Raw genomic sequence first — 25,294 nt, forward strand, 5'->3', positions numbered from 1 at the left:
TTTAATAGCACAAATCATTTTCAGGCAGGCTTTACTTTCCATCATGTAAACACACATTTCTTGCATTCCATGGCTGCCTCTGATTTTGCGGAATTTGAAACAATACAAGTCCTGCAACACCTGCTTTCCAGAGGTGAAAGTGGGTAAGGCTATGCATTCCAAGTGATGATCTTGATCTCCTTTTTAAAATCACTTTCAACACTGTAACACTAAAATAAGAATTCATTATTTAAACATAAACCAGTGTAGCTCTAATGTACTCTATTCAGAATCCGTTTATGATCCCTGAATTGTTAGCCACAAACAAGTATGAAAAACAAAACCACTAGAACTGTATCCACTCCCTTCTTTTTTTAAAAAGATATAATTTTGAATAGTCATGCTCTCTTCCTGATCTATACTGTTTTGAGATTTGTAGGGCCATCTACTTTAACACCTATTAATTTTTTTGGGCCACATTTGCTTTTTTTTTTTTTTTGGTAATGCGTTTCTGCGTTTTGCATAATAGTGAAACAAAAATATTGTCTCTCCAGCAGATGGCATCATTCTATGATAGCAAGAACGAAACACTGGCAAGCTTCAGATATTCATGGAACTAGGAGGCCACATAAGTAATTTGTTGTACAGCAACAAACAGAACTGCTTCAACTAGTTGCAACGATTGCAGAAACTGTCAGTCTGGGCATAGAAATCCACAGCCTTCATGTTGTTGTTCTCAGCCACAGCATTTTGGCTATCTGTGTGATGGCTGGATTGTGTTGCCTCCTAATTCAGGAACTTTGAAAAATCTTGGACTTTCTGGGTCTCAGCTGTTTTTCCTAGTGGGTAAATGGAAGGTGGTTGCCACTCCAACATAGCCAGCCACTACTATCCTGTTTTACTGGGATTTGAAGATTGCAGAGTTACATCCAGTCAGGGAAAAGACAGGTCATCTGAAGCACAAAACAGAAAATGCCCACTGGAAATAGCCAGCTCAGGCTTATAAATGCAAGCAAGATTATTTTGAAGAGCCAGCTGTGTTTCTTAAAGGATCCTTGCCTGATTTTGCATTCTGGAAAGTCTAGGCTGCTGTCAGCTTATTCTGGGTTGGAGGGTGGGAGGCTATGGTAAAAGGAATTCAAAGGTCTTCCCTAGGTAAAGTGACACAAATGTTGTCTTCATCTAAGACAGGGGTCTCAAACTCAACTGACCTGGGGGCCGTTGGAAGTAGAGGCTGGGTGAGGCTGGGCCGCATCAAGTATTCCACCACCGCGGTGGTGGTGGGCCGCTCATCCCGCGGCCGGCCCGATCGCCGCCAGCGCTTTGAAGGCCGCAGGGCCCCTCCCCGTGCCCCGCCCATCCCGGCAATTAGCCCATGGGCCGCGAGTTTGAGACCCCTGATCTGAGAACAAACTTGTCTATTCCAATTTTTTAAAATACACATAGTCTCTCTTTTTGCTATCTTGCATGCACACAAACCACTCATCTGTGTCATAAGCACATCAGATTGCTGAATGCCACTAAGTAACTGAATGAATTTTAAGAAGGTAGGCAAAAATCTGAAATATTGTCTGTCTTTTCCTTCTGTTCCAATCATTCCGTTGCTCTCTTCTGTAAATTCCCTTTGACTGAAAGGAAACACTGTATGCACTGATGATTCTCTCTCTCTCTCTCCCCCCCTCCCCTCCCTGTCCCTCCCCACCTCTATGCACACACGCACACGTACGTTATTTGCATGGGGACAACTGTGCAGTTAAATGAAATAAAAAGCTAATGAGAAATGAGATGGAAGACTCTGTACAAAGCAGAGCATCGGTGGCTGCAGTTTAGCCATGTCAATAATAACATTAGAACATTGAGTAAAGCTGAGACAGCAGTATCCTAACAAGTTATTCAAGGAGACAAGGAATGCACCAAGTTTAAGTACCCTGCTGGTTAGTCCAGTATATGATTATAATTTATGCATCCTTTTTATGGGTTCATAGCTATTGTCACTTAGCTATTGTCACTTCAGCAAATTTTTTCCAGAACTTAAGCAGGATGCATGTATGCCTTTTACCTTTGCACTGTCTTCTTTACATTGTCACTAAAGTACTTCCAAGCACCCTTGTTTAAGCTGTCTATAAATATTGGATCTAATGCCACAGTTCTATTCAGGTAGGATCCTATGCACCCCAAATCTTTAAAGTTATCTTATGCTCTTGGGAGAAACATCAAACCATTTGTGGTCTTACATTTTTATAAAAAGGGATAACTTCTTCATTATCACATGACTGAAGTATGGTGTTACTTAAAGCCTTGTAGAAGAGATCGTTGTCTGTCCATAGAAAGGGATCCCAGTGTATGTTGTTGTAGTTATGGCTGCATGCATGATGTGGTCTCTGACTCATGGTGACACTATAAATGAATGTTCTCCAAAATGTCTTGCTCAGTTGTTAGAAGGTCAAGGCTGTGGCTTCCCTTCATATTTAAATGTATGTCTATATATGAACGCCCATACATAATTGGGAAAATATTAGTGTGGATGACGTAGCAGAGCATATTCCTTGCATGAAAATGAATTAATGTTGCATGCCTCATTAACATATCCAGGTGGAGCTGGTAAAAGTCTCTGTCTGAAACTCAAAGTTAACTGCCAATCAGTGTAGACAGTAATACCAAGCTCAATTGACCTATAGCCTGATTTGGTATAGGAAAGCCTCTTACTTCTTAGATTCTTATCCATTCTGAGCAGCTTCATGTATACAGTATTCATTTTGGTATGCCTGTCTTTCAATGCAAAAATCTTAGAGAACCCACATTATTCCAACTACTATTTCTTCTTTTTTTGAGATTTGGCTTGAAATCCTGTAGATGCTTACTTGAAAATAAGCCCAACAGAAGAGGACTTCCGGAATCATAAGACTGTGTTGGACATAAGACAACAGTTATCATTGTGTCCTTTCATGACATCTTCTCATTTTATGTCTCTTGTTAGAGGTGTAAGTAAAAATTAACCTGAGTATTGACTAAAAATAAAAGCAACCCCCTTATTACATTTATATCCTGCTTTTTATCCTCTTCCAAGGAATTCAAAGCAGCTGACATGATACTTCATCTGATTCTCACAACAACCCTATGAGGTAGATTAGGCTGAGGGTTTATGAGTGGCCCAATGTCATCTAGTGAGTTTCATGTCAAGTAGAAAGTAGAATCCAGATAGCTTCTAACTGATAGACTGAACTGGCTCTCAAACAATACATGAAAGAAATCTTCATCTGATAAAAAGAAGAAAATGTTAGCACGTGTAATTATTACTTTCCCAGGTGAATTAAAAGTTAAATTATCCCGGAATTCAGTACTTTGGAATCTTGTGTTCAAATCTGTGCTTAGCCAGAGATTTAGGTAGTAAAATTAAGCAACCCCCCATTTTTTTTCATAAGGGTTACTGCATCCTAGTAATCTCATAAGAGTTATTGTGAGGATAACAAACAATAAAAATTATGTTACCCTCCCAGAATGGAGTGTAAACTAAATATCATCCAAGCCATTAGCCATACTATGCCAAGTTCAAGGATTTTGACTTCCTCCTTGGTCTTAGATGACAAAGAGTAATAGGGTTGGGTGTCCATAAGTGTATCTAGACCACTGTCCTGTTTCCCACCATGAAATTGAGCTGCCTTTGAGAAGACCTACAAACAGGACATAAAGATGGCTCTCCAGCAATTGTATATAGAGAAAATCTGCCATGGAACCTTGAGCTTGTAGCCATTGATAGTTGACTCTTCCATGAATTTGTTTGAACCCCTTCCACAGCCATCCAAGCTAGTAGCCATGATCACTTCTTGTGTGGGTTCTATAAAGATTCCACAAAAGCAAGATTAGACTAGGCAGTGTAAAACTTGCATCAATACAAGTTCATGAAAGCCGTCTGCACTTTCCTCTGGAATAACTGATGTACAGGTTACTTATCATACTCTCAGGTGGTAGGAAAGACGCCCACCCTGATTTGTCAGAAATGTTATTTGTTGGGCACTGTTATATAATTTAATTATCACTGTGATTCCCCCCTTCCCCCCAATTTGCTAGGAACCAAAGGTTGTTTGCATGCTTTCCCTCCTTTTCATTTTGCTTTCCAGAGTCTGTCGCTGGTCCAGGAAACTCCATGGCAGAGTGGGAAATTAGAGCTTGGACCTCTGGAGCCTCAGGCTAATACTCTAATCACTACACCACACTATTATTAAATGTTGTTAAAGATAGTTCCTGTTTTGTTGTTCCTCTGTTCTACTGAACAAATAATAGATATAGGTAATTCCGCAATCATCCTATACTGTTCAAGTTAGGCACAATTTTGTCTCCACATGCACACTCTTGGATCACAGCTATTGCCATATTTAAAAGCCCTTGTTCTTGATCCACTATCTCTTTCTTACTTATTTTATTTATTGCTTTTCTATCCCATCCTATTACATAAAGTCCCGGGACTTTTTGGTCTACTGTGCCTGAAATCCATACCAGCCAGACTCCAAGTCCTTAAAAGGATTAAGAAAGTAGAAAGGTACAAATAAGAGAAGAGAGAGGGCTAGTCAAATAAATGTACTTTTCATATTTTGAAGTGGTTGGTACATTGTAAATTAGCATTATTTCAACCGCCAGCACAAGGCTGCCCCGAGTCCTGGCTTGGCAGCTGGTGCCCACAGAGGTTGGTGGGGTGGAAGACAGGTCACCAAAGGTGGAGCTGCCAGTTGCAACACAGCAACCTATGCAGGAACACTGTCAATGTATTGCTATAGTTCCTTGCACAGGAAATGGAAATTGAGACGTGTGCATTAATAAAGATAAGTGGTGCAAAGCCAAGTTTTTTTTAAAAATTGAGAGGCCTCCTCAAGCCGGAATAAAAAGTTGCAGAGTCCTCAAGCCTTTTAAGAAAAAAAAATGCAGGTCTTGGGGAAATCCACCCAGACATACAACACAGTAATACAATAATGTGTTCAGAGCCACACAGAAAAACAGCAGCTTCTGAGTGACCAAAATATACTTCTTTAATATGAACAGCACACTTTCTGTCCATGCCTCCTCAGAAGTAACAGTGAGAAGCAGCATTGTACAAAATCCAGTTCATGAATGTTTTCTCACAAGTAAAAAAAGAACCTAGTTTTGTAGAGGTTCATCTTTTCATAGGAAGGATGGAAGGTTGTGTAAAGAGGTAGGGGGAGGGGAGAAAAGCTGTGGGTCCTCAAGATCATGATGCCTCTCTGTCACCTGTTTGGATTCCCTGGAAGGTAAAGAAGCTAGATGGGTCAAGAAGTCCATAATAGGCTAAAATAATAAAACTAGAAGGACAGGAGCCTCCTTATTCCTCCTGCCATGCCTGGCTTTTGCTTAGCAGGGCTTTGAATAGGAAGTGGTCTATCTTAAGTCTTGAAAATGCCAAGGACAAAAGAAAGGTCTCTACCTGGGTCTGAAAATAACCATATAGGCATCAAGTGAGCTTTCCTGTGGAATGCTGCAACGAGGAAGTCTCTCTTTTTGTAGGCACCTACCTGGTTTTCCTTGGCAGCTGGAGGAGTGTCTCCAAAGATGACCTATGGATCCAAGCAGGTGTGTAAACAGGAGAATAGGGAGATGAACAGTTGGGCTCAGCAAACCACTGCAGTTGAAAAAGCACAAGCATCACATATTCCCATTAATCATATTGGCCAGTTTCAGTTAGAAAAGCTATCGGCTCCATTGTGAACTACTTGGAAGTTTCTGAGCTGTTTGCAAAGGTAGTCCCCATGTACAGTGCACTGTAATATTCCAGATGGAAGTTATGAAATAAGGATAACTGCCAACAAAGCCATCTCTGTCTAGACAGCATTACAGCTGGGTCTCTGAGACTAAGTTAATAAAAAGTGCTGCAAATCACTCAGTCCCTGGGACTGATTAGTAGCTAGTTGCTTGAGAACCGTGCCCAAGAAGGGAATGGTAGCAGTCAGCCTATAGCTGAGCTTCATGTATGGGATGAGGTCAGGCTTCTGGAGAGGCCTGATGACTACTTCTTTCAAAGAGGTTCACACTTCTGTTTCTTTTGATATAATGTATAAACTTGAACTCAACAGGCAATTCATTCCTTATGAGATGTTTAAAAAAAAAGATGGGAAAATGTCAAACACATAAATACTTGGTCAAACTCTTCTGAATACATTGTCTACATCCTTAGGCCTCAACAATTGGAACTCATCTACCTGTATCAGATGGTGTTCTGGATACCTCTTTTAGTGGAACTGCAACTAACAGTAGAGTTCAAGTCATGCTGGATATGAGTGATTTTATTTATTTATTTATTTAAAACTTTTCTATAGTGTCCCATACTTAAAAGTCTCAGGACAGTTTACAACAAATTAGTCCAAAAAAAAAGAAAAAAAAACACAATGATTGCCCAGCATCAAATGTTAAAATATAAACCCACCACTAAAACAAATTAACAAGGTAAACTGTTTTACCTTCCAAATGCAAAATGATCACACTAAGGTGCCAAGCGTATCAATTTCCTTTTGCAGTTCAGATTATAATAAGCTCTTCACTACTCAAAATAACTCGGCTGGGTGATGGTGTGTAGATACTATGGAGGTGAAAAAGAACTATTTCTTTAGTAGTGACAACACTACCAAGTAGGCTTGATAATGAACTCTTACTATGTGCAGTCTGATTCAGCACAACTATTTCTTTACTTGGTTTCCATCTGCCTTTTCACTCACTCGCCCTCAAAGGAGATAATCTGGTTCTGCCAAGGCAGAAGAGGAACCTGTCAAGGGTGATTGTGTTGACCGTCTAGGTCAGCTGTAAGCAAAGCTTACACTTAGGAAGTATACAAAAGTATATCCACAGTCATCCTGGGATCAATTGGGTAATGTTAATATAAGAGTTGATTACATTGCCTGGTTTAAGAAAGGGCTATCAGAATTAGGCTGTAGACAGGATAGAATTTTAGATGATATAGCTTCAGAATGAGGTGGCTAGATGGATTCACTGGGGCAGTAGGCACGGGCTTGGATGGACTCCGAGGGATGGTGGAGGACAGGAGAGCCTGGAGGACTAAACAACAACACAGCTTCAGAGTCCTAATTTGGAGCATATAGAATTGTTGAATGTTTGTCCACATTAAAAGAAAAAACAGCGAAAATCTTCCTGAATATAGCAAACCAATACTTCTCTCTGCTAGCTACATTCTGCATATTGTGTAAACTTGCTCAGAGAACCATTTCTCTGGGTGACGGATTGTTTGAATTCATTATTCTTACATTCCCATAGTAAACAAAAATAATATTAAAGAAATGTAGAATAGCAGAATGCAATGTTATTTCTTTAGCTCTTTTGTGTGTGTTATACCTGCCTCCCAAAATGTTTTACAGAAGTTACATATCCCAGTATTGTTGTGTTGGTCATTTGAATAACTGAGAACATAAAGATCAAATGTGAATCATATTCTCATGATTCTGTACCAGTGACAGCTAAAAACAAATTACCTTAATATTGTAGTTGCCATTTTGTGGGGGCATCTCTTATTTGAAACACATGAGATTTTCCACCTCAGTGGAAATCTAAGACTAAGCTCTTATTTATAACATTTTGATATTTGTTCACCAATTATACTGCAGTAGTTTAGCCAGTAAAGTACTAAACTCAAAAATGTGATTTTTGCTTGCTTATCATTGTACATGCTTCATCCATCAGTGTGGATCTAAATACAAATAAATATTTTGATGAGACAAATACAAATATATATCTCTTCCTGTAATTACCATCATATCATTTTCATAATATCAGATAAAATTCTGTGCTTCAACTTCTCTTTCCTAATGTAGAATATACAGGCATGTTTCAGTTCTCAGTACTTGTTTTAAGAGGCTGTAAAAAAGAAATACCCACACCTGGATGAGGCATCAACTGATATCATGCCTCAAGTGATCCCTTAATTGTTCACTGTGGCAACATTAAAAACTAGAGTGCCACAAGCTTGTAGTGAACCAATTCCTGTCAATTCTGAGAGATTATCCTGTGGCATTTTGCATAGGAAATAGGTTTTACTCAAATATATAAAAGAAAATGTTAACTAGTTGTACTATGGAGATTTGTTTAAACCGAATTAAATTGTTGAATAATCAGCAAGTATAACATTTTCTTAATGAATACAATATTTATTTATTTCTATTTCTATGCCACCCCATAACCTGAAGTTTCTCTTGGCATCTTACATATGCTAAAACAACATAGAATACATAGAATACAATATAGACAGTTAATAAACATATAAAACAATAAAATAATCACATGATAAAATGTGCTGTATGTTCCACGAAAACAAAATTTCAGTCTTTGCAATCCATTTTCAGAAACCCAGATGTTAAATGAAGATCTATATGCATAGGCTCACAGAGGGCCTACAATAGCCTCTTCTCACATAGTAAATGGAATGAGTGTGACGTAGGAAAAGTAGGCATGTAGCTTTTCTGATTTTTGTCAAATTCCCCTTTATGACAGAATGGCCATCTACAAAAGATCTCTTACCCATTTTAGCATAGGAATATGTGGCTCCAGCCTGCAGACCAAATTCTACCTGCTGTGGGTTCCGTTCCTGTCCTCTGAGGTTTCCCAGAAGGTCACAGCCTTTCTCCCTCTAATCAGACTGCTTTGTGGGGATTTTCCCAGTTTTTGTGCAGTGTTTTATCTACTCCAAAAGGTTGGAATGTCTCTCCTCAGTTAAATCTCTCTCCTCTCCTTAGTTAACAGCATTAAGCATTTTAAGCTAAGATCTGTTGACATTTTTGGCATGTCACTTTTGCCTCTGGCCTCTACTGAAACTTGAGACCTGCTCATTTATTATCAATTGGTTTCAAGATTAAAAGAGGAAATCCAGTTAGGAAAAAGTACTGTAAAATACCTGATGGAATTTGAAAAGCTGATTAAACAATGAAAGAATCAGATGTTAGGAAGTTTTACAGGCCATTACTCTAGTTTGACACTGCAACTCAGCAACGTATGATAGTTTGAATGTATGAGTAGAACCTTGGAGAAGAAATACCTCCCTGCCAATGGGAAGCTCTATGGAAGAAAGACATTCACTTCACAGCCAGGCAAACACCAAGAGAAAATTGGTATAAGATGCTTTTTTTAGTAGTACATTACCCAGAATATATAGGGAAAAAAGAACAGGAATTACAATGGAAAATGTTGGAAATGTAAAAAAGTAGATAGAACTTTCTGTTGTATATACTCTTATGGAACCTGGGATAAAATTAAAAGATTTGTGGAAGCTGAAACAGGGAGAAATACAAAAACTTCAAAATTAATTTTTCCATGAGTCCTAAGAATAGGCTTTTGAATATAATGCCAGAGACTTTTTCAAAGAAAACAGCAGAATGTCCGACAACTGAAGGTTGGAAAAATAAGTTGGATGAGATTCAGTGAGGACAAAATCAACTAATTATATAAACAAAAGAATTTAATGATAAATGGAAATTCTAATACGCAATTGTAATATTGTAAAAGGAAGCTCGTAAAAATATTACAAGCTTCAGGAAAGAAGTTGTAGTACTTCGAGGACTTCAGGAAAGAAGTTGTGGTAAGGTGACAAACCGACTTTACCTGTTTTTCTCTTAGACCATTATATACTCTATCCATTGTATAAGTGATTGGGGAAGTCAAACATATTTTGAGTCTGGTTTTCTTACTGATCGTAAGACAGACTACAATTTGCTGTTTGAGGGACTTATTAATCTAATAAAACAGTTTTATAAATGAGAAGATTCTACCTTTAAAGGTGACCAGAATTAATTATGGATGGATAATAATATAGTTATAATACATTTTACAGTGCTTTTGTAATACCATGTATGCAAGGCCTGTATGCAAGGTAGAATATGGGTCAGATTTACAGAGTGCGTAAAGTTCTTGCCTACAAGAGCAACCACACCTTCAGGGAGCATTCAGAGCTTTCTTCATCCCTCCATAGATAAAATACTTTGGCATCTCTCATGTTGATTCTTCATCTATGAAGATTAGATGGTAGATCTAGAAACAAAAGAATATTTCTGCAATCGAGAGACACACTGCCAGCAAAATAGCTTTAGATCAAGATAACACTAATATCTACTATATGCTGCTAGGATTCAAGGTTCCTATAAGCAATATTTATTAAGAAGTGGCTGGGCACCTGGGCATAATATGCTAAGCCATTATGACAGCTGTTTTAGGCTTGCTGGAAAGCACTAATATCTTTATTTTTGGAATCTGTATTCGGCAGCACCTGCTGCCTAACTGATACTTGTTACTGTCACATTTCCTGAGTACCAGGAGTGTAGGGAGGGTACAGGTAAAGATGTAGAGCATACTTAGTAGCTGCAGCCTAAACAATAAAAAGGTAAAGGTTTCCCCTTGACATTAAGTCCAGTCATGCCTGACTAGGGGGCAGTGCTCATCTCTATTTCCTAGCCGAGGGAACCAGCGTTTGTCCGCAGACAGTCTCTCCATGGACATGTGGCCGGCATAACTAAACACTGAAGTGCATGATATGCTGTTACCTGCCCACTGAAGTGGTACCTTTTTATCTACTTGCATTTGCATACTTCCGAACTGCAAGGTTGGCAGGAGCTGGGACGGAGCAACGGGAACTCACCCCGTTGTGCAGATTCTAACCGGCGACTTTTCGATTAACCAGCCCAGCAGCACAGCAGTTTATTTATTTTATTTATTTATTAAAACATTTTTATGCCGCCCCATTCGCCGAAGCCTCGGGGCGGCTTACAACAATTAGTTAAATAATTATAATTAAAAATAAACATTAAAATAAAATACATACAATATAAAATAAGCTGCCCTGGCCACCTGCAGTCCCACAGCCTAAACAATAGGACAGTTTAATTTCCTTCTGATTTTGCCCTGTGCATTTCCTGTGATAAAGATGGCAGTAATCAAGTTGAGTTGATTATATCCTGTTAATCATCTCACTATTCAAACTCACTGGAATTCTGTCTTGATTTTGATCCTGATTTGAGTGTCCTTGAAAACAGGCTGGATGAACCGCTAACATGTCATTTAACATCATCCGATCCAGGTTAATTCCTCTTTATTCACCTCCTACTTCACTACTGACCTCAGGTCAAGGATCTCATTGCTGCCTGTTTCCCGGTTTGCCTGGACAAGCTGCCCCAGTACTTTCAGGTTAATGTTGAACATGGAAGAAAAGAATCCTGCAGAACCAACAGTGTGCATGGGATTGTGATGGAGTCTCTTAGCATCATATCGATGAGGCAAGAATGAACACTCCATAGTCTACTTAGTTGGATCAAGGAATCTATGGCCAATAGTTTTAAAAGACTCTGAAAGATTCAGAAGGATCAAAGTCACAGTATTCCTATTCTTCCAAAAAAGGTCATTAACATGGGCAACTAAGATAGTTTTGGTTCCGAATGCCAGTCAGGAGACAACCTCATATAGGCTTAGATTATAGCTTGGTGAACAAGTTGCATCCTGCCTTACTGTTTGCTGCTTTTCACATTTGTTGCTATTAAAAAATCATTTTGCTTCATTATATTCAGCATGTATATATGTACAGAAAAAGTGGTGGAACTAAGTTATTCAATACTCCTGAATTTAAGGACTAGTCCCATCCATAACTGGACAGAAAAAGTTCCACAGTTCCTAGGATGCCCCATCCGGCATGGCTGCCCAGAAAAGTGCTGGGGTTTGTAGGACTTTTTCTGTATATATGTGCTTAGTATTGCATCTTTAATGACCTTATCTAGGCCTGCCTTTGGACAGCTAGTTTTATTTCTTAAGAAGAACACAACCAACCTTTGTCTTCTGCCTTTCATTCCCACCTGTAACGTGGGATGAAGCACCCAACCTTCTTCTGCATTCTTGATATATCAAAGCCAAACAAACAACCCATACTGGCGGAACTTGATTGGAAAATATGTTTTGCTGCTTTGCTTTTTAAAATTAGTTAAAGCTTAGTGGCAGCATATCTATGATAAAATGGATTTCTGCTGTTCTGATAACCTGGGTAGAGGTACCATTTAACTGTAGTGAAAATATGGGCATGTGTAACAATGTATATGCCTTGCTGGCTGCTACTGACTATAAAACATTAAAAGAAATACTGTAATGAACAGTGTCACTGTGCCGTGTTCCTGGTAGCCTAGTTGTTGATGCTGGGCCTATTTTTTACAGGTCTATCACTGGTCCTTGGGTGCTTATTTGGAGATGCTCCCAGGCTGCAGTAGTCTGGACTTCCGCACTGTGGTTCAGCTAAGGGCATTTGCTGCAAATAGCAGCAGTGAAGAGCATGGAAATGTGGGATGGGTCAAGGAAGAAGCTGAGGATGCCAGCTAGAATAGCATTGCAAGGCTGCTATGGCAAAGCCTAATGGGCTGAACACTTGTGCTTTCATCATCTTTCTGTTTTAACCTACAGGTTAACTACCTAGCAAAAATATGAAATGAGAAGTGAATAGTAGGTTCTTCTGCCATATGCAGAATAATCCTGCTGAACTCAATTCTTTGTCTGTCTATGGAGCTGGGGGGTAGTATCTGTAGGTGTACCTCAGGATGTGGGATCATAGGATCCCAGATATAAACCAAGCAAGGTCTTCTTTTTACCTGTCAGAATATGAAGTTAGTGTCATACAGCTCCAGAGAAAGGAGGTAGATCTTGTTGCTTGCTTTCAAAGCAAAAAGGTTATTCAGCAAGGTGGGGATCAGCAAGGTGTCATTATTATTGTGGCATGCTGCCAAGATGTTCCTGATGCATATGAGCAAGTGGAAAAACAATAATGCCTCTGCTATAGATACATTTTGTTAAGAATGTAATTCCATTACTGGCGAGTCAGTTGTGTTTAAGCAGGCTCGGTACAAGAAAGTGCATACTTACAATAAAAAAAATTGAACCATGGAGTACATTGTGTAAGTAATTTATGAAACTGCTGTCTCTGGAAATTCTGTGTAGTTTATCCATGTGATAACCTTCCATGGGTGTGCATCTGTGTTGCACGAGACAACCTTAAAGTCCCTTCTAATTACATGAATGCATTATGGTCAGGATGTAAAGAAATGCATAATTAACTTTGCACATTGAAATTGAAAGTGGTTTTGGGTTAGTTTTCACAGATCAGCCCCTCAAGCCTTATGGCAAATTACTTTGAAACTACTAAAAGGTGTGGAACTAAGCAGGTGTGGTCATTTAGTGCCTGAATAAAGAAACTGGGACTCCTGTCAAGCTACTTTGAGCTTCCCACTGAAAGCTTAGGACATAAATTTAAGAAAGATTTATGCATTTGATAGAAAATGGAGATAATGTGCACAGAAGCATTACTTTTTCCATATCTCTCAAACATATCTAAAGCAGCTTGTCTAAAGTGGATTTTAGCCATCATCCAAACCAAACCTCCCTCACAAAACCCAAATTGGCAGAACTATTTATCTGTACTATATATCATTGATTATCAAACAAACAAAAAATAAGATGTATTGTTATGAAACACTGTCTGTGTATTTTATAATCATGTCAGGATCTCCCAACATTCCATAAGACTGGTTCGACGCTAGTTACTATTATCACGTGTATAATGTATGCATGTTGCTTCCATGCTATTATCACTATTGAAATATTTTGTGATGTTATCAATTCAATTATGTTTCAAAATCATACTGCAAAAGTTTCTTAGGATAATGTATATGCTTTTGTTTCCACATGGCCTCATTCACAAGCACATGTGAAAATGCATGTATGCATGCAACAATAAAGAAGTAAGGGGCATTTATCCAGAGTAAGTTTATGCTCCATCTAACAAAATGGAGAAATTGATTCAAACACTCATTCAAGTTTAGTTACACAGGGTTTATATTTTTAGAGATTTAGTTCTTAATATGTATGATGTGCACACCTGTGTGTAAGCAGCTTGCTTAATATTCCAAGCTACAAGTCCTAAGAGGGCCAGTGCACAAATGGAGAATAACAAAACTGTAGAAGTTAATGATAGCCAAATAAGGAGTGAAATATATCATTATGAAAATGCAAAGACTGAGTGAAAGCTGCAAGTTACTTAAGTACTCCAGAGTATTATGTTGTGCATAAAAAGTAAAATAATGGCTACTATATCCAAAGGTGTTTCTGACATGAGAGGAAGTGGTACCTTTTTATCTACCGGCATTTGCATGCTTTCGAACTGCGAGGTTGGCAGGAGCTGGGATGGAGCAACGGGAACTCATCCCGTTGTGTTGATTTGAACTGGCGACCTTTCAATCCACCAGCCCAGCAGCACAGCCATTTAAACCACTGTGCCACCTGCATCCCTGTTATAGCTCAGTAATTGGTCTAATTTCAGTACATATTGTTGTGTCTGCAGCCCGAGGGAGGGAGACAGACAGAGGAACAATGGCTGGAAGAGCAGCAAAACACATACGTCTTATATGGACATGGTTTGTGGTGCCCCCCCCCCGCCGCCCAAATACTGTACATCAAAAATTGCAGATAACCAGATATACAATATACAGTACTGAAATAACAATGAAAAAAATTGAAATACAGACTTTGAGAATTACAATACCAAACCATGAGACAGAGACATGAAGTGAGCGTCCCTGCTGGAGAAATCTCACCATGGACATGGTGTGCTCAATGTAGGGTCACGTCTGTGAAGTGCAGTACAGAGGCCTACCTCAGAGATATTGAGAGTGTGGTACCAGACCACTGCAATAAAGCAAAAATGGCAATAAAGTGAGTCACACATCAATCCAACAATTGCAGAGAGCAATATCTGTGAAGTGCAATAAAGTGCGGCACACTTAAACGAGGTATATCTGTGTTGTAGTTACAGTTACATTACATTTACAGTGGTACCTCGGCTCATGAACGCCTCAGTTCACAACCAAATCGGGTCGCGAATAGAAATTTCAGAAAAATTTTGCCTCAGGTCACAAACTCTGCATCGGATGACGATTGCAATTGCAGCCATCTTCCCCCCCCCCCCCGAGCACGATTGCAATCACGGTCATCCTCCCTGCACAAGCCTGATCGCGGCCATCTCCCCCTGAGCATGATCGTGATCGCGGCCATCTTCCCTGCACGAGCATGATAGTGATTGCAGCCATCTCTCCCCCACCCCCGAGCATGATCACGATCGTGCCTGTCTTCCCTGCACGAGTGTGATAGTGATTGCAGCTGTACCCCCCTCCCCCTGAGCAAGATCGCTATTGCACAATTATTGTTTGGACTTTGCCACCAAACAATAACCTCCCCCCCCACACACACACACCTAGGTTAGTGTTTTCTACTGTACTGTACTTTGTTACTTTGTTGTTCTTTTGTTACTTTGTTTCAAATTTTTGTGATTAAAAAAGATATTTACAGAACGATTAACCTTATTTACATTGAACCTTATGGGGAAATTTGACTTGGGTCGTGACGAATTTGGGTCACTACCAGAGTTGTGGAATAGATTAAGTTCGTGAGCTGAGGTACCACTGTATATGACTTTTTTCTTCTCATGAGTAACCCGAGGTGGCTTATATAATTCCATTTTGTCTTTACAACAACAACCCTGAGAACTTAGATTGAGAGTGAATGACTGGCCCAGAGTCACCCAGTGATCAGCCATCATAGTTAATAATTTTAGTAGGATAATAGGCTATTTAAAAATACTGCATTTATTTATCCTATGTGGTAAAGATTGCCCTATTTTCAGATCCTGGCCTAAGACAGCAGAGGGCAATTACACACAATTCACACAACATCCAGATGTAGATTACTGATGTACATGTGTATGCATTACTCCACTGGAATGTACATACTGCCAGTAGGCATACTTATACAGCATGGATGTAAATATATTTTCCTTCTCATCTTTCATAGCTAATGAGGATGTGCATCCACATTGACTAGTGCTATTGCAAAAGACTTCCCTTCACTTGAAATCAGTTACATACAGTCCTTTTATTGTCATGAATATAAAAATCAGGACTGAAAATAATACACATGCCAAAAAATTTTCTGCATAACTATTTAAGGCACAGTTGACCCTGAAATGATTAGCACAACCATGGGAACAGTAATAGTGTAGAGCTTCCACTTAGTACTTGGCTAAGATTATTTAGTGCTGACCTCTTGCCAAAAACATGTGTGGCAAGAATTAGTAATGTTATTTAAATAAATAGGTTCTAATAAGTATCTTGCACAATTAGCATTTAGGGCAACAAGAGAATAACTTCATTAACTAGATAAGGTCAAAAAAGTGTGAAATACTAATTAGTCCTGTAATTCTCAGGTTAGAGAATGCTAAGTATAAATAAGGTCATGAATTTAAAGTTAAAGGAGGGTCAACCTGTCACTCAATTCAAGCATAATTCAACTGGTAACATGCCATTAATTATGCAAAGGAATTGCAATTATTTTATAAATTCAGGAAGTAAGTATTATGTATCTTGGTTTTCTTAGTCTTGTTTCTCAGTGTAAGAAATATGGGTTCAGTTATTGTACTGTATGAAGTATAATCAGAGCACAGTCCTATTTGGCAGATGTTCATAAATCTCTCATCTTGGAGACTTATGGGCATCCAGTGCAAGGGACAAAGCGCAGTGGGGCTGATTGGTGCCACTGGATTTTCTCTCTTTCTCTCTGTGTTACATGGCATCAAGTTGTCTTTCATTTATGATGATCCTATGAATGATGACCACCTAAATGTTTTGACCTTGGCAGCCCGGCTCTTGTCAACTCATAGTTGTGGTTTCCTTCATGGAATTGTGCCATCTCATATTTGGCCTTTCTTTTCCTGGTCTGTCTTCAACTTTCCTTTGCATTATCACCTTCTTCAATGAACCTTCATTTTCATGATGTGGGTGAAGTACAACAGCCATAAGTTTCATCCTTTTTTGCTTCCAGGGCACATTCTAGCTTGATTTGGTCTAGGACCCACTAGTTGATGTTTTTGTTGGTCTGGGGTATTTGCAAAGCTCTCCTCCTGCACCGTGTTTTGAACATGTTACTTTTTTTCGCTGTCCAGCTTTCACCTCCCATACATAGAGAGCAGGAATACAGTAGCGTGGATGATCTTGGTGTTGGCCTACAGTGAAATGTCCTTACACTTGATTGTCTTTTCCAGTTCCTTCATTCTTGCCCTTTCAAATCTCAGTCATCTTCTAATTTCTTGACTGCAGGTTTTATTTGAATTGATGATTCAGCGAAGGTATGCAAAATCTTTCACAAGAATTTTGCCCTATTTGGAATGAGAATTTTCTAAACAAAGTCTCACAATAGGGAGGGAAGGAGGAGGAGGCTATAGCAGCTATTGGAATTGGTGTAACTTCATGGCCCCATATTTTTCTGATTTCCACACTGCAGCATGCCACTTCTCCCTCCCCCCAATACCCAGTTCTGATGTGGTACAGCCAGTGTAGTACTTTTTGTGTTGGCTATGAGGGAAGAGGGCAAGGGCTCAGCCTTTGGAGTCCCAGGTCTGATATTGTAGGATCTTAGACCTGGGTCTCTAAAGAATCCTGTGGCCTTCCAAACAATAATGGAAACACATAGGATTGCAGCCTAAAAGTGTGTTCCTGCTATATTACTGCAATGTTATTGTAAGGTGTCTTCTTGAATAGAATGTGAACCCAATGAGATATGTACTTTACCCTTGCATTTTTGTTCTTGCTACAGCAATAATTTGATTTTGTGCTTGTTCTTTTTAGACTGAACCTGCGCTTTATATGCAGATCTATTATTATTTTATCTGTTATCTGTGGTTTTAACACAAAGTGGTCCTGTTCAAACTGTGTCTGAGCAAAATGCGAGGCAGGAAGGGGCTGTCGTTTTCACTCATGGATTGAAAGGCCATCTCCACCCTGTTCCAGTAGGGGAAAATGCAGTTAGGATGGATGACTCAGCTGGAAAAGCTCCAGAGGTGAATATGTCAAGTAGCCTCTGCATAATACTCATCTACAAATAAAGAATGGGAAAACACAATTTAGCCTCGATGATCTGTTCTTGTTTCTAAGGAACAGGTTCCTTCCTGGCCCTCTAATGAGGTGAGTAGGCAGCTTATGGGTCAGGTCTTATTCAGGAAATAGTTTTAGCTGTTCCCAAGCAGATTTTAATCAATACATGGCAAAATACAGCAATATATGTAAGAAAGGTATGGTTTTCAAAGAAGGTACATGCACACCCATGTGAGACTTTTTGACATTTAATATAGTCTCTGCGTTGAGTCTCTGGTCAACAAGCTGAGAAGCTTTCTCCTCATTATGAAAGTAGATTGAGCAGCAAGTCATACTTTTGCCTCCTGGAGCAGTTACAGAATAGAGCAACTCCCTCTGCTTCCTTCCCACATACAGAAGGCAGCTGTCCCTGTTTTGGATTGTGATGACAGTCAAAAACAAGATTCTCTCAGTTCTTTTCATTCTTCTTGTCAGGAACAAAGTAAGAATGGAGAGAGTGAAAAAAGATGGATATAAAATAGTCTTAATTATGGTTTGTTAATTCAGACATCACGTCATTAACCATGATTTAGCTTTATGTTTGAACTGGGCAAAAACTTTACATATAGATTCTAAGAAAACTTTGTTTCCTACTCTGTAAATTAAGGATGTAACCCTATGCATATTTAGACAGAAAAACAAATCCTATAACCCCCCTGCATTCCCCAGCCTGCCATACTGGCAGATGTCAGGTTTGTTTACAAATAAATAGACTCAGTATTTATTGCTGAACTGTTAAAAAGTTTGCCAGTATCTATTTTGTGGTTTACTACAAGTTCCTTCACATTTACACCCCACCTTGTGGTACAAGGGTCACAGTGAAAATGACAGCTCTTACCTTTACATTTATGAAGCTGCCACTACCTTACTTTTGCTGATAAATTGCTAGTGGTGCATCCAGAGCTTTTTGGATCCAGACAGTGTAACTGTACCATTTAATACCAATTTTTGCAACTACCAGGATTTAACCTACAATGTTACTGCAGTGGAATCAGGCAAGACATCCAGAGCACAGCCTATTCAAGTCTTTTTGGATGTGTTCCTCTTAGTACAGCTCAAGGATGTTGACAGGGTGCTTCAGCAGGTTTGCACAACCACGTCTGTACTGGATCCTTGCTCCTCTTAGCTAATAAAAGCCAGGAGGAAGGTAACAGCTGGTTGGGCCAGGGAGATGATTAATGCCTCTTAACAAGAAGGAATTGCCCCATGCCATCAGAAACAGATGATAAGGCCACTCCTGAAGAAATGTTCTCTGGACCCAGAAGATTTTAATAATTTTAGGCTGCTGGCAAAAATCCCTTTCCTGGGCTACAGTGGGTGTTGCCAACAACATTCTTGGTCAAGACGGATTATCTGAGCAGCCACATAAGGGCGTCCACTCTCTCACTTGCTTACTCTTAGTAGCCCTGCTGGTCCCATTCCTCCCCACCCACTAGAGAGAGAGAAGAGCTTGGCAAGTGAAGAAGACAGGCTTTGGAGGCACAGGCTGCAGCAGCTTTTCCCTTGCAATCTCCACACCTTCAGAAGTGGCATTTGCTCCTGCAAAATTACTCACCTGTTCCTCCACACACTATCTCTGAGCAGTGTGCAACAAGAGAGATTGGGTCCAGCAAGGTCACCTAGAAATACAGGTGGGGGTCCCTTCATGAGACTCAGAACTGCACCTCAGTCATGCCCCCACCAAAACCACACACCCCAAGCCACACCAAATTCCAAGATTATGCAACCTATAATTATACAATAAAAATGAGCTTTTAATTTTTTAATTTACATTCATTGAGCCAAAAAGCTTCAAGTTGCTTATGTGGAACTGATAAGGCAGTTTCTGCTGGCAGGCTTACTATATAAAAAACTGACATACCAGGGGAAAGGAACAGGAAGAGAAGGGGAGGGGGAAACTCAGGTAATAGTTACCCACTCCTATAGAAATATGTGTAGTTATTTTCTCCAAGAGCAGCAGTCTGGACTGGCAATTGTTTGCTTTCCTTTAATGTTCGGTGGCCCCTGCAGCCACTGACCTTGTGTACATACGAGTGGGACATCCTCCATGAGTCCAGAGTCCAGGACTTTGACAGTGGCAGCTTCCAGCCTCGAACCAGCAAGATGAAGTCTCCTGAGAGTTGGTGGGGGAGGGACAGTGACGCTGGCTTCAGGGATTGAGCAACACCCCCAAGGGATCCCTCCAAAAGAAGTGGGATCCTCCCCCCCGAATCCCCTGACGGTCCTCTCCACTACATCCTCGCAGAGCACAAGTGAAGAGCAGCAGTTGGTCTCCCTGGGCAGGAAGGACGAGATTTCACCATACTGCCCAGAGAGTTGTGCCTGTGAAGCCCATGTCTCTCTCGCTCTCTGAACTGTACAGGAAGAGACTATTTGGAGTCATGGGGTGAGGAAAAGGCGCTGGGAATAGGGGGAACCATCAAAGGCTTATCTTCACACGTTTATCTTAATTGGCAACTGTTCCTGACTAAACTACTGCAGTCTTAGTGCCCTCCAGATATTCCAGCCCAAAACAGCAAAAGTAATGGTCAGGAATTCTGAGAACTGCAATGCAGGTTAGAGAAGGCTGTTCTGAATCTAGCTCGGCTAAAGTCGAGCCAAAAATCCTGTACACGTTCGTCTTCAAGTAAGCCCCACTGAGCCGGGGGAGAATAAAGACGGCCGTGCGTTGTTTTCGGTTCTGTCGACCTTCCAAATTTTCTCCAGTTCGCCAAGCTCTTTGCCGGTCCGTTCTTGAGACCCAGAGGCCTCCGGGGGGGGGCGTCCCGCGAAGCAGCCAGTGGCCAATGAGGGAGAGCAGGGGCGGGGTCTGTGAAGTTAGATTCCTGCGGATCTAACGCCTTGGGTTGCTTGTCCATCAGGGTCTGGCAGGAGGCGGCACGGGAGGCGCTCTCCAGGCCTCCTTCGTACCGCTCAGAGGAGGGCGTCCGTCCGTCCGTCCGTCCCAAAGGGGTTCCCCTCACCCTTGCAGCTGGGGTCTGTCTGGAGTCTTAGAAAATGGCCGGAAGTCGCGACTGCGCTAGCGAGCAGCTGAAGCGCTGGCAAGAGCAGCGAGGCTCGCAGGTACAAACCCACCCCCGATTTGCTCTGGCGTTTTCCACTCAGCCCGCGCTGACCGCGAACCAGTCCCATGCTGCGGACTAGCAACTAGCGTATGGATGCTTTTTGGTGGGTGCGCCCATCGGCACTGATGGGAACGAGTCGTCGTCTTCCTTCCATTTCAGGTGGAGGTGGTGGTAGGACATAGCCACAGGAGCGATGGGGCTTTTTTTTCTGAAGAACCCAGTCAGATTGCGAGTAAGACTGATCTTTCAGCGGCTGCATTGGGCGCCGTTAATGGGGAGAGAAGCCGATATTTGGTACTCGGGCCAGCGGGGACAGTAAACGGCAGTGGAGGCCTCCCAGACACAAGAAGAGGCTTCTGTACCTTTAATAACGGGAGGGGAGAATAGGGGACAGAGGGATTGTGGTACGAGCTGTTTCTCCCACCCTGTGGGAGCGTGAAAAGCCCATTTCCTGTGTCGCTATTAAATCTTCCAGAGCTCTGTCCAGTATTCCATCTCTTCATTGTACTCTGAACGATTGCCTTTGCAACAAAGACTTAACAGGTTGCTTAAATGAGAGCCAAGTGCAGGTTAAAATGTTAGCAACTAAAGGTTACTGTTTGCACCCTGGATTGTTCATTGAACTCTGTAAATCAGGCTGAATATGAGTCAACAATATGGTGTGGCTGCAAAAAGAGCAAATGCTTTTTTAGGCTGGGTTGTTAGAAGTATCACTTCCAAGTCATGTGAAGTACTAGTTCCCTTTTACTCGGCACTGGTTAGGCTTCATCTGGAGTACTGTGTCCAGTGCTGTTTAAGGAACGTCCAATACGTTTAAGAAAGATGCAGGCAGACTGGAAAGGGTTCAGAGAAGGGTAATAAGGACTGGAAACAAAGCCTATGAGGAGAGGTTAAAAGTATAGGACATGGTTAGCTTTGAGAAGTGAATACTAAGGGGATATATGATAGTACTCTGCAAGTACTTGAAAGGTTGCCACAAAGGAGGAGGTCAGGATCTCTTCTCCATCATCCCAGAGTGCAGGACACAGAATAATTGGTTCAGGTTACAGGAAGCCAGATTCTGGCTGTACCTCTGAAGAACTCCCTGACTGTTGGAGCAATATGACAGTGGAACCAATTACCTTGGGAGGTTGTGGGCTATCCCACACTAGAGAGATTCAAGATGTAACTGGACAGCCATCTGAGAGCAATAGTTTAATTTGGAGTCCTGCACTGAGCAGGGGGTTGGACCCAATGGCCTTTTGGTCCCTTCCAGCTCTGCTATTCTGTGATTTTATGATACTGTGCTCTTTGGACAGTAATATTTATTTATTTATTTATTTATTTATTTATTTATTTATTTATTTTTGCAAAACAGACTAGCACCCTTTCCATCTTGGAATCTCTGCATTTGCTGTGCCTGATAGTAGTTATACCATCTGTAGTGTTTACAGGTTATAAAATTGGCCAGTAGTGCAGCAGTGAGTAAAGTGATGTTAATCTTTGTAATAAGGCTGGGAGGCTTATTGTGTAAAAAGAAAAGAAAACAATAACTATTATAATGTTGACTGTAACTTGTTTTCACCTGGAAGAGAAGTATACTTAGACACTGATTATTTGTCATTAGTGATGCTTAGAAAAATACTGCAAGTTTCTGGTGAACTTGTATTATCTTCAACAGAAAAATAAGTAGAATAAAAAACACAATGTAAGTGGAAATCATTATCTTAGAAAAAAATAAGACATAATGCCAGATGTAATGCCAGTGGATAGCACTGGAGTCAAGATGAATTGTAGATTAGCCACATATAAATATGTGGTACGCAAGAAGGTGGGTAACTAATCCTGCAGCTGTGATAGTTTGCTGAAGTAGTGGGTATCCTTAAGGAAAGGTCCTCTGAAGCATGGGCTTTCCAACTGTGAAACTAGAGCCTCACTGAAATGTACTCAAGATAGTTAACAACTCTGGCAATTATATACTGTGGCTCAATTCAAAATTTAGTTTGAAGATCAAAAGCAACCTACAAGATTGCAAGCTTACTCTTCTCATGCATAGCCTTTTTAAAAAGTGTATCTAGTGCTACACATAATATGCTGTGGAAACTGACAAGATTAGCTCTTACTTTCTAAACTGGAAGTCTTTCAGACCATATCTTCCAATTCTGAGTTCAAGGACAAGGACTAATTGTAGCTGTTGATTTCTGATGACATGATAAATTCAGATTAGTGCTAAAAAGGAAATGGAGGAGCAATTTAGAAGAGTATGTAAGCCCAAAAGAGTAGCTTTTCTAGAGTAATGTATTTGTATTTAAGATATTTTTGATAAAATAATAGCTACCCTTCTGGGAATCAGTTTACCTAGGATTTTGCAGACTACAGTTTATAGGGTTGCAGAACTTGGGTGCAAATCATGAGTATTAAATTGCTGTGCAAAGATCTAGAAATAATATTTTATGACTTCTGTTTGACTAATAACATTTTTATTTATTTATTAAAACATTTCTATGCCGCCCCATTCGCCGAAGCCTCGGGGCAACTCACAACATAAAATATAATACATAAAACAAATTAACAATATAAAATAAGTCTCCCTAGCCAGGTAAAATAAGCAAATAATATTAACAATTAAAATGACGTTTCAAATCATAGCTATTGTGTCTTACTGTTTATTTGACTTTAAGTCCTATTATTATATTGTCAGAGATGCTGAAAGCATTCATAACTGGTAGGTAGCTATATAGTAATTTAATTTAATTAAACTTCTATATTGTCTAAGAGTTGAAGTTATCTGGGGAGTTTATAGCAGTTAAGGACCCTTAGACTGCATATAGTGTTGTAAGCCGCCCCGAGGCTTCGGCGAATGGGGCGGCATAAAAATGTTTTAATAAATAAATAAATAAATAAATATATGGGAGCATATGTCATTTCCTTGTTTTACTGACCTTTGTAAGTGCGACTGAAAGAACCTCTAGGAAATGGTGTGTAAGATAGTAGATGGCTTTACATCTCTTTGTATAATAAAATGCTGTTTAGTTTACAGTGAAAAGTTTTAATGGAGGCATGTGTGGGAGAGCAATCCTGTGGCACTTGGACAGTCTGTGAAGAGCCAAAGGGTTTTCCAGATTGCCAGAGCCAAAGGAGCTGAGAATCAGGCACCAGTGCCTCTGTTGCCCTCTTGCAGCTTATGCAGAAAGAACCATATTGTTCACTCTCTGAGGATGGGAAACCAACTCCAGACAGTAATAAAAGGTGGCGTATTGGGGTGAAGGGAAGATACTGGGAAAGATGGGAATGCACTCGAGCTTCCTTTCTTCTCTCTTTGATACACCTTTCATTATCTTCTCTGATGACTCTTGCCTTTCATGATGTGCCTGAAGTATGACAGTCTCAGTTTTGTCCTTTTTGCTTCCAGAACAAGTGTTGGCATGATTTGATATAGGGCTCACTTGTTTATATTACTCTCAATATAGGGTATTCCCAATTAAGGCCAAGAAAGGATTAGTAACCAGATTGGCTTATATAACCAGTTGATTCAGTTCATCATCTTGTGATAAAATGTAAGATTAATCAATTATAATGTTTATTTGCACAGTGGAATGATAGCTACTAATAGGTCTAAAACCATTGCGTTAAGGTATAAGCAGTAAGTATCAAACATTTCTCTGTATTACACGTATGACTTATTACACTAAATGTAAAAATGATCTATCAGCTCCTGTGAATGTTGTACATTTATCTCTTTCACAGTATGTGTGTACACTGTCTAAACGCCCTCTAATGTTTGCATAATGTTTCCTGGGCTCAACCACTGAAGAAGATAAAACTATAGAAGCCTATACAAATGCAAAATATATTACATTTCTTTGATACTGGCTTTATTATGTGTTCAGTTTAGCTGTGATAGCAACAGAATGAATGAACAGCATTAGGTGTTTTGTTACCATGTTTTACTGCAAAGAAAAAAGTCATTTTGGAAAAACTTTCAAGCAGTATTTATTTGACAGTTTATTATTTTTGATATTGTAAATAGAATGTTCATAGTTACCTTAATCTAACTTTTAGCTTCTCTATTTTGAGTTACATAACAAAACTGGCATAGTTAAGGAAAGACGAAATTATCTGAAACCGTAAGTTTTCGCCTAACATGAACAGTCATGCTGAGTCAGACCAAACATCCATCCAGTCCAGCATTTTGTTCATATGGTGAGCAACCAGACATCTCTGGGAAATTTTCTAGGTTCTGAAAAATGCTGAGTGTAAAAATACTGAGTTCACTTTCCTAAAATC

At 40.0% G+C, this 25,294-nt stretch overlaps 1 protein-coding gene across 2 annotated transcripts in view; it reads left to right on the top strand.

Moving 5' to 3' along the window:
- The window catches only part of CAT (catalase), a 59,368-nt gene that overhangs the window by 10,332 nt on the left and 23,742 nt on the right, over positions 1-25,294 (top strand). Inside the window, exon 1 of one of the 2 annotated variants that reach the window (XM_044436016.1) lies at positions 20,821-21,026. The exons of the other annotated variant lie outside the window; for it this stretch is intronic. Coding sequence (XP_044291951.1) covers positions 20,961-21,026 — 66 coding nt within the window. The 5' untranslated portion in view covers positions 20,821-20,960. Of the gene's footprint in view, positions 1-20,820; positions 21,027-25,294 lie in introns of those variants that run through there. 2 annotated transcript variants of the gene reach the window in all.

The sequence above is a fragment of the Varanus komodoensis genome, unplaced genomic scaffold, assembly GCF_004798865.1.
Source record: "Varanus komodoensis strain SLA01 unplaced genomic scaffold, ASM479886v1 scaffold3, whole genome shotgun sequence".
Taxonomy (NCBI): domain Eukaryota; kingdom Metazoa; phylum Chordata; class Lepidosauria; order Squamata; family Varanidae; genus Varanus; species Varanus komodoensis.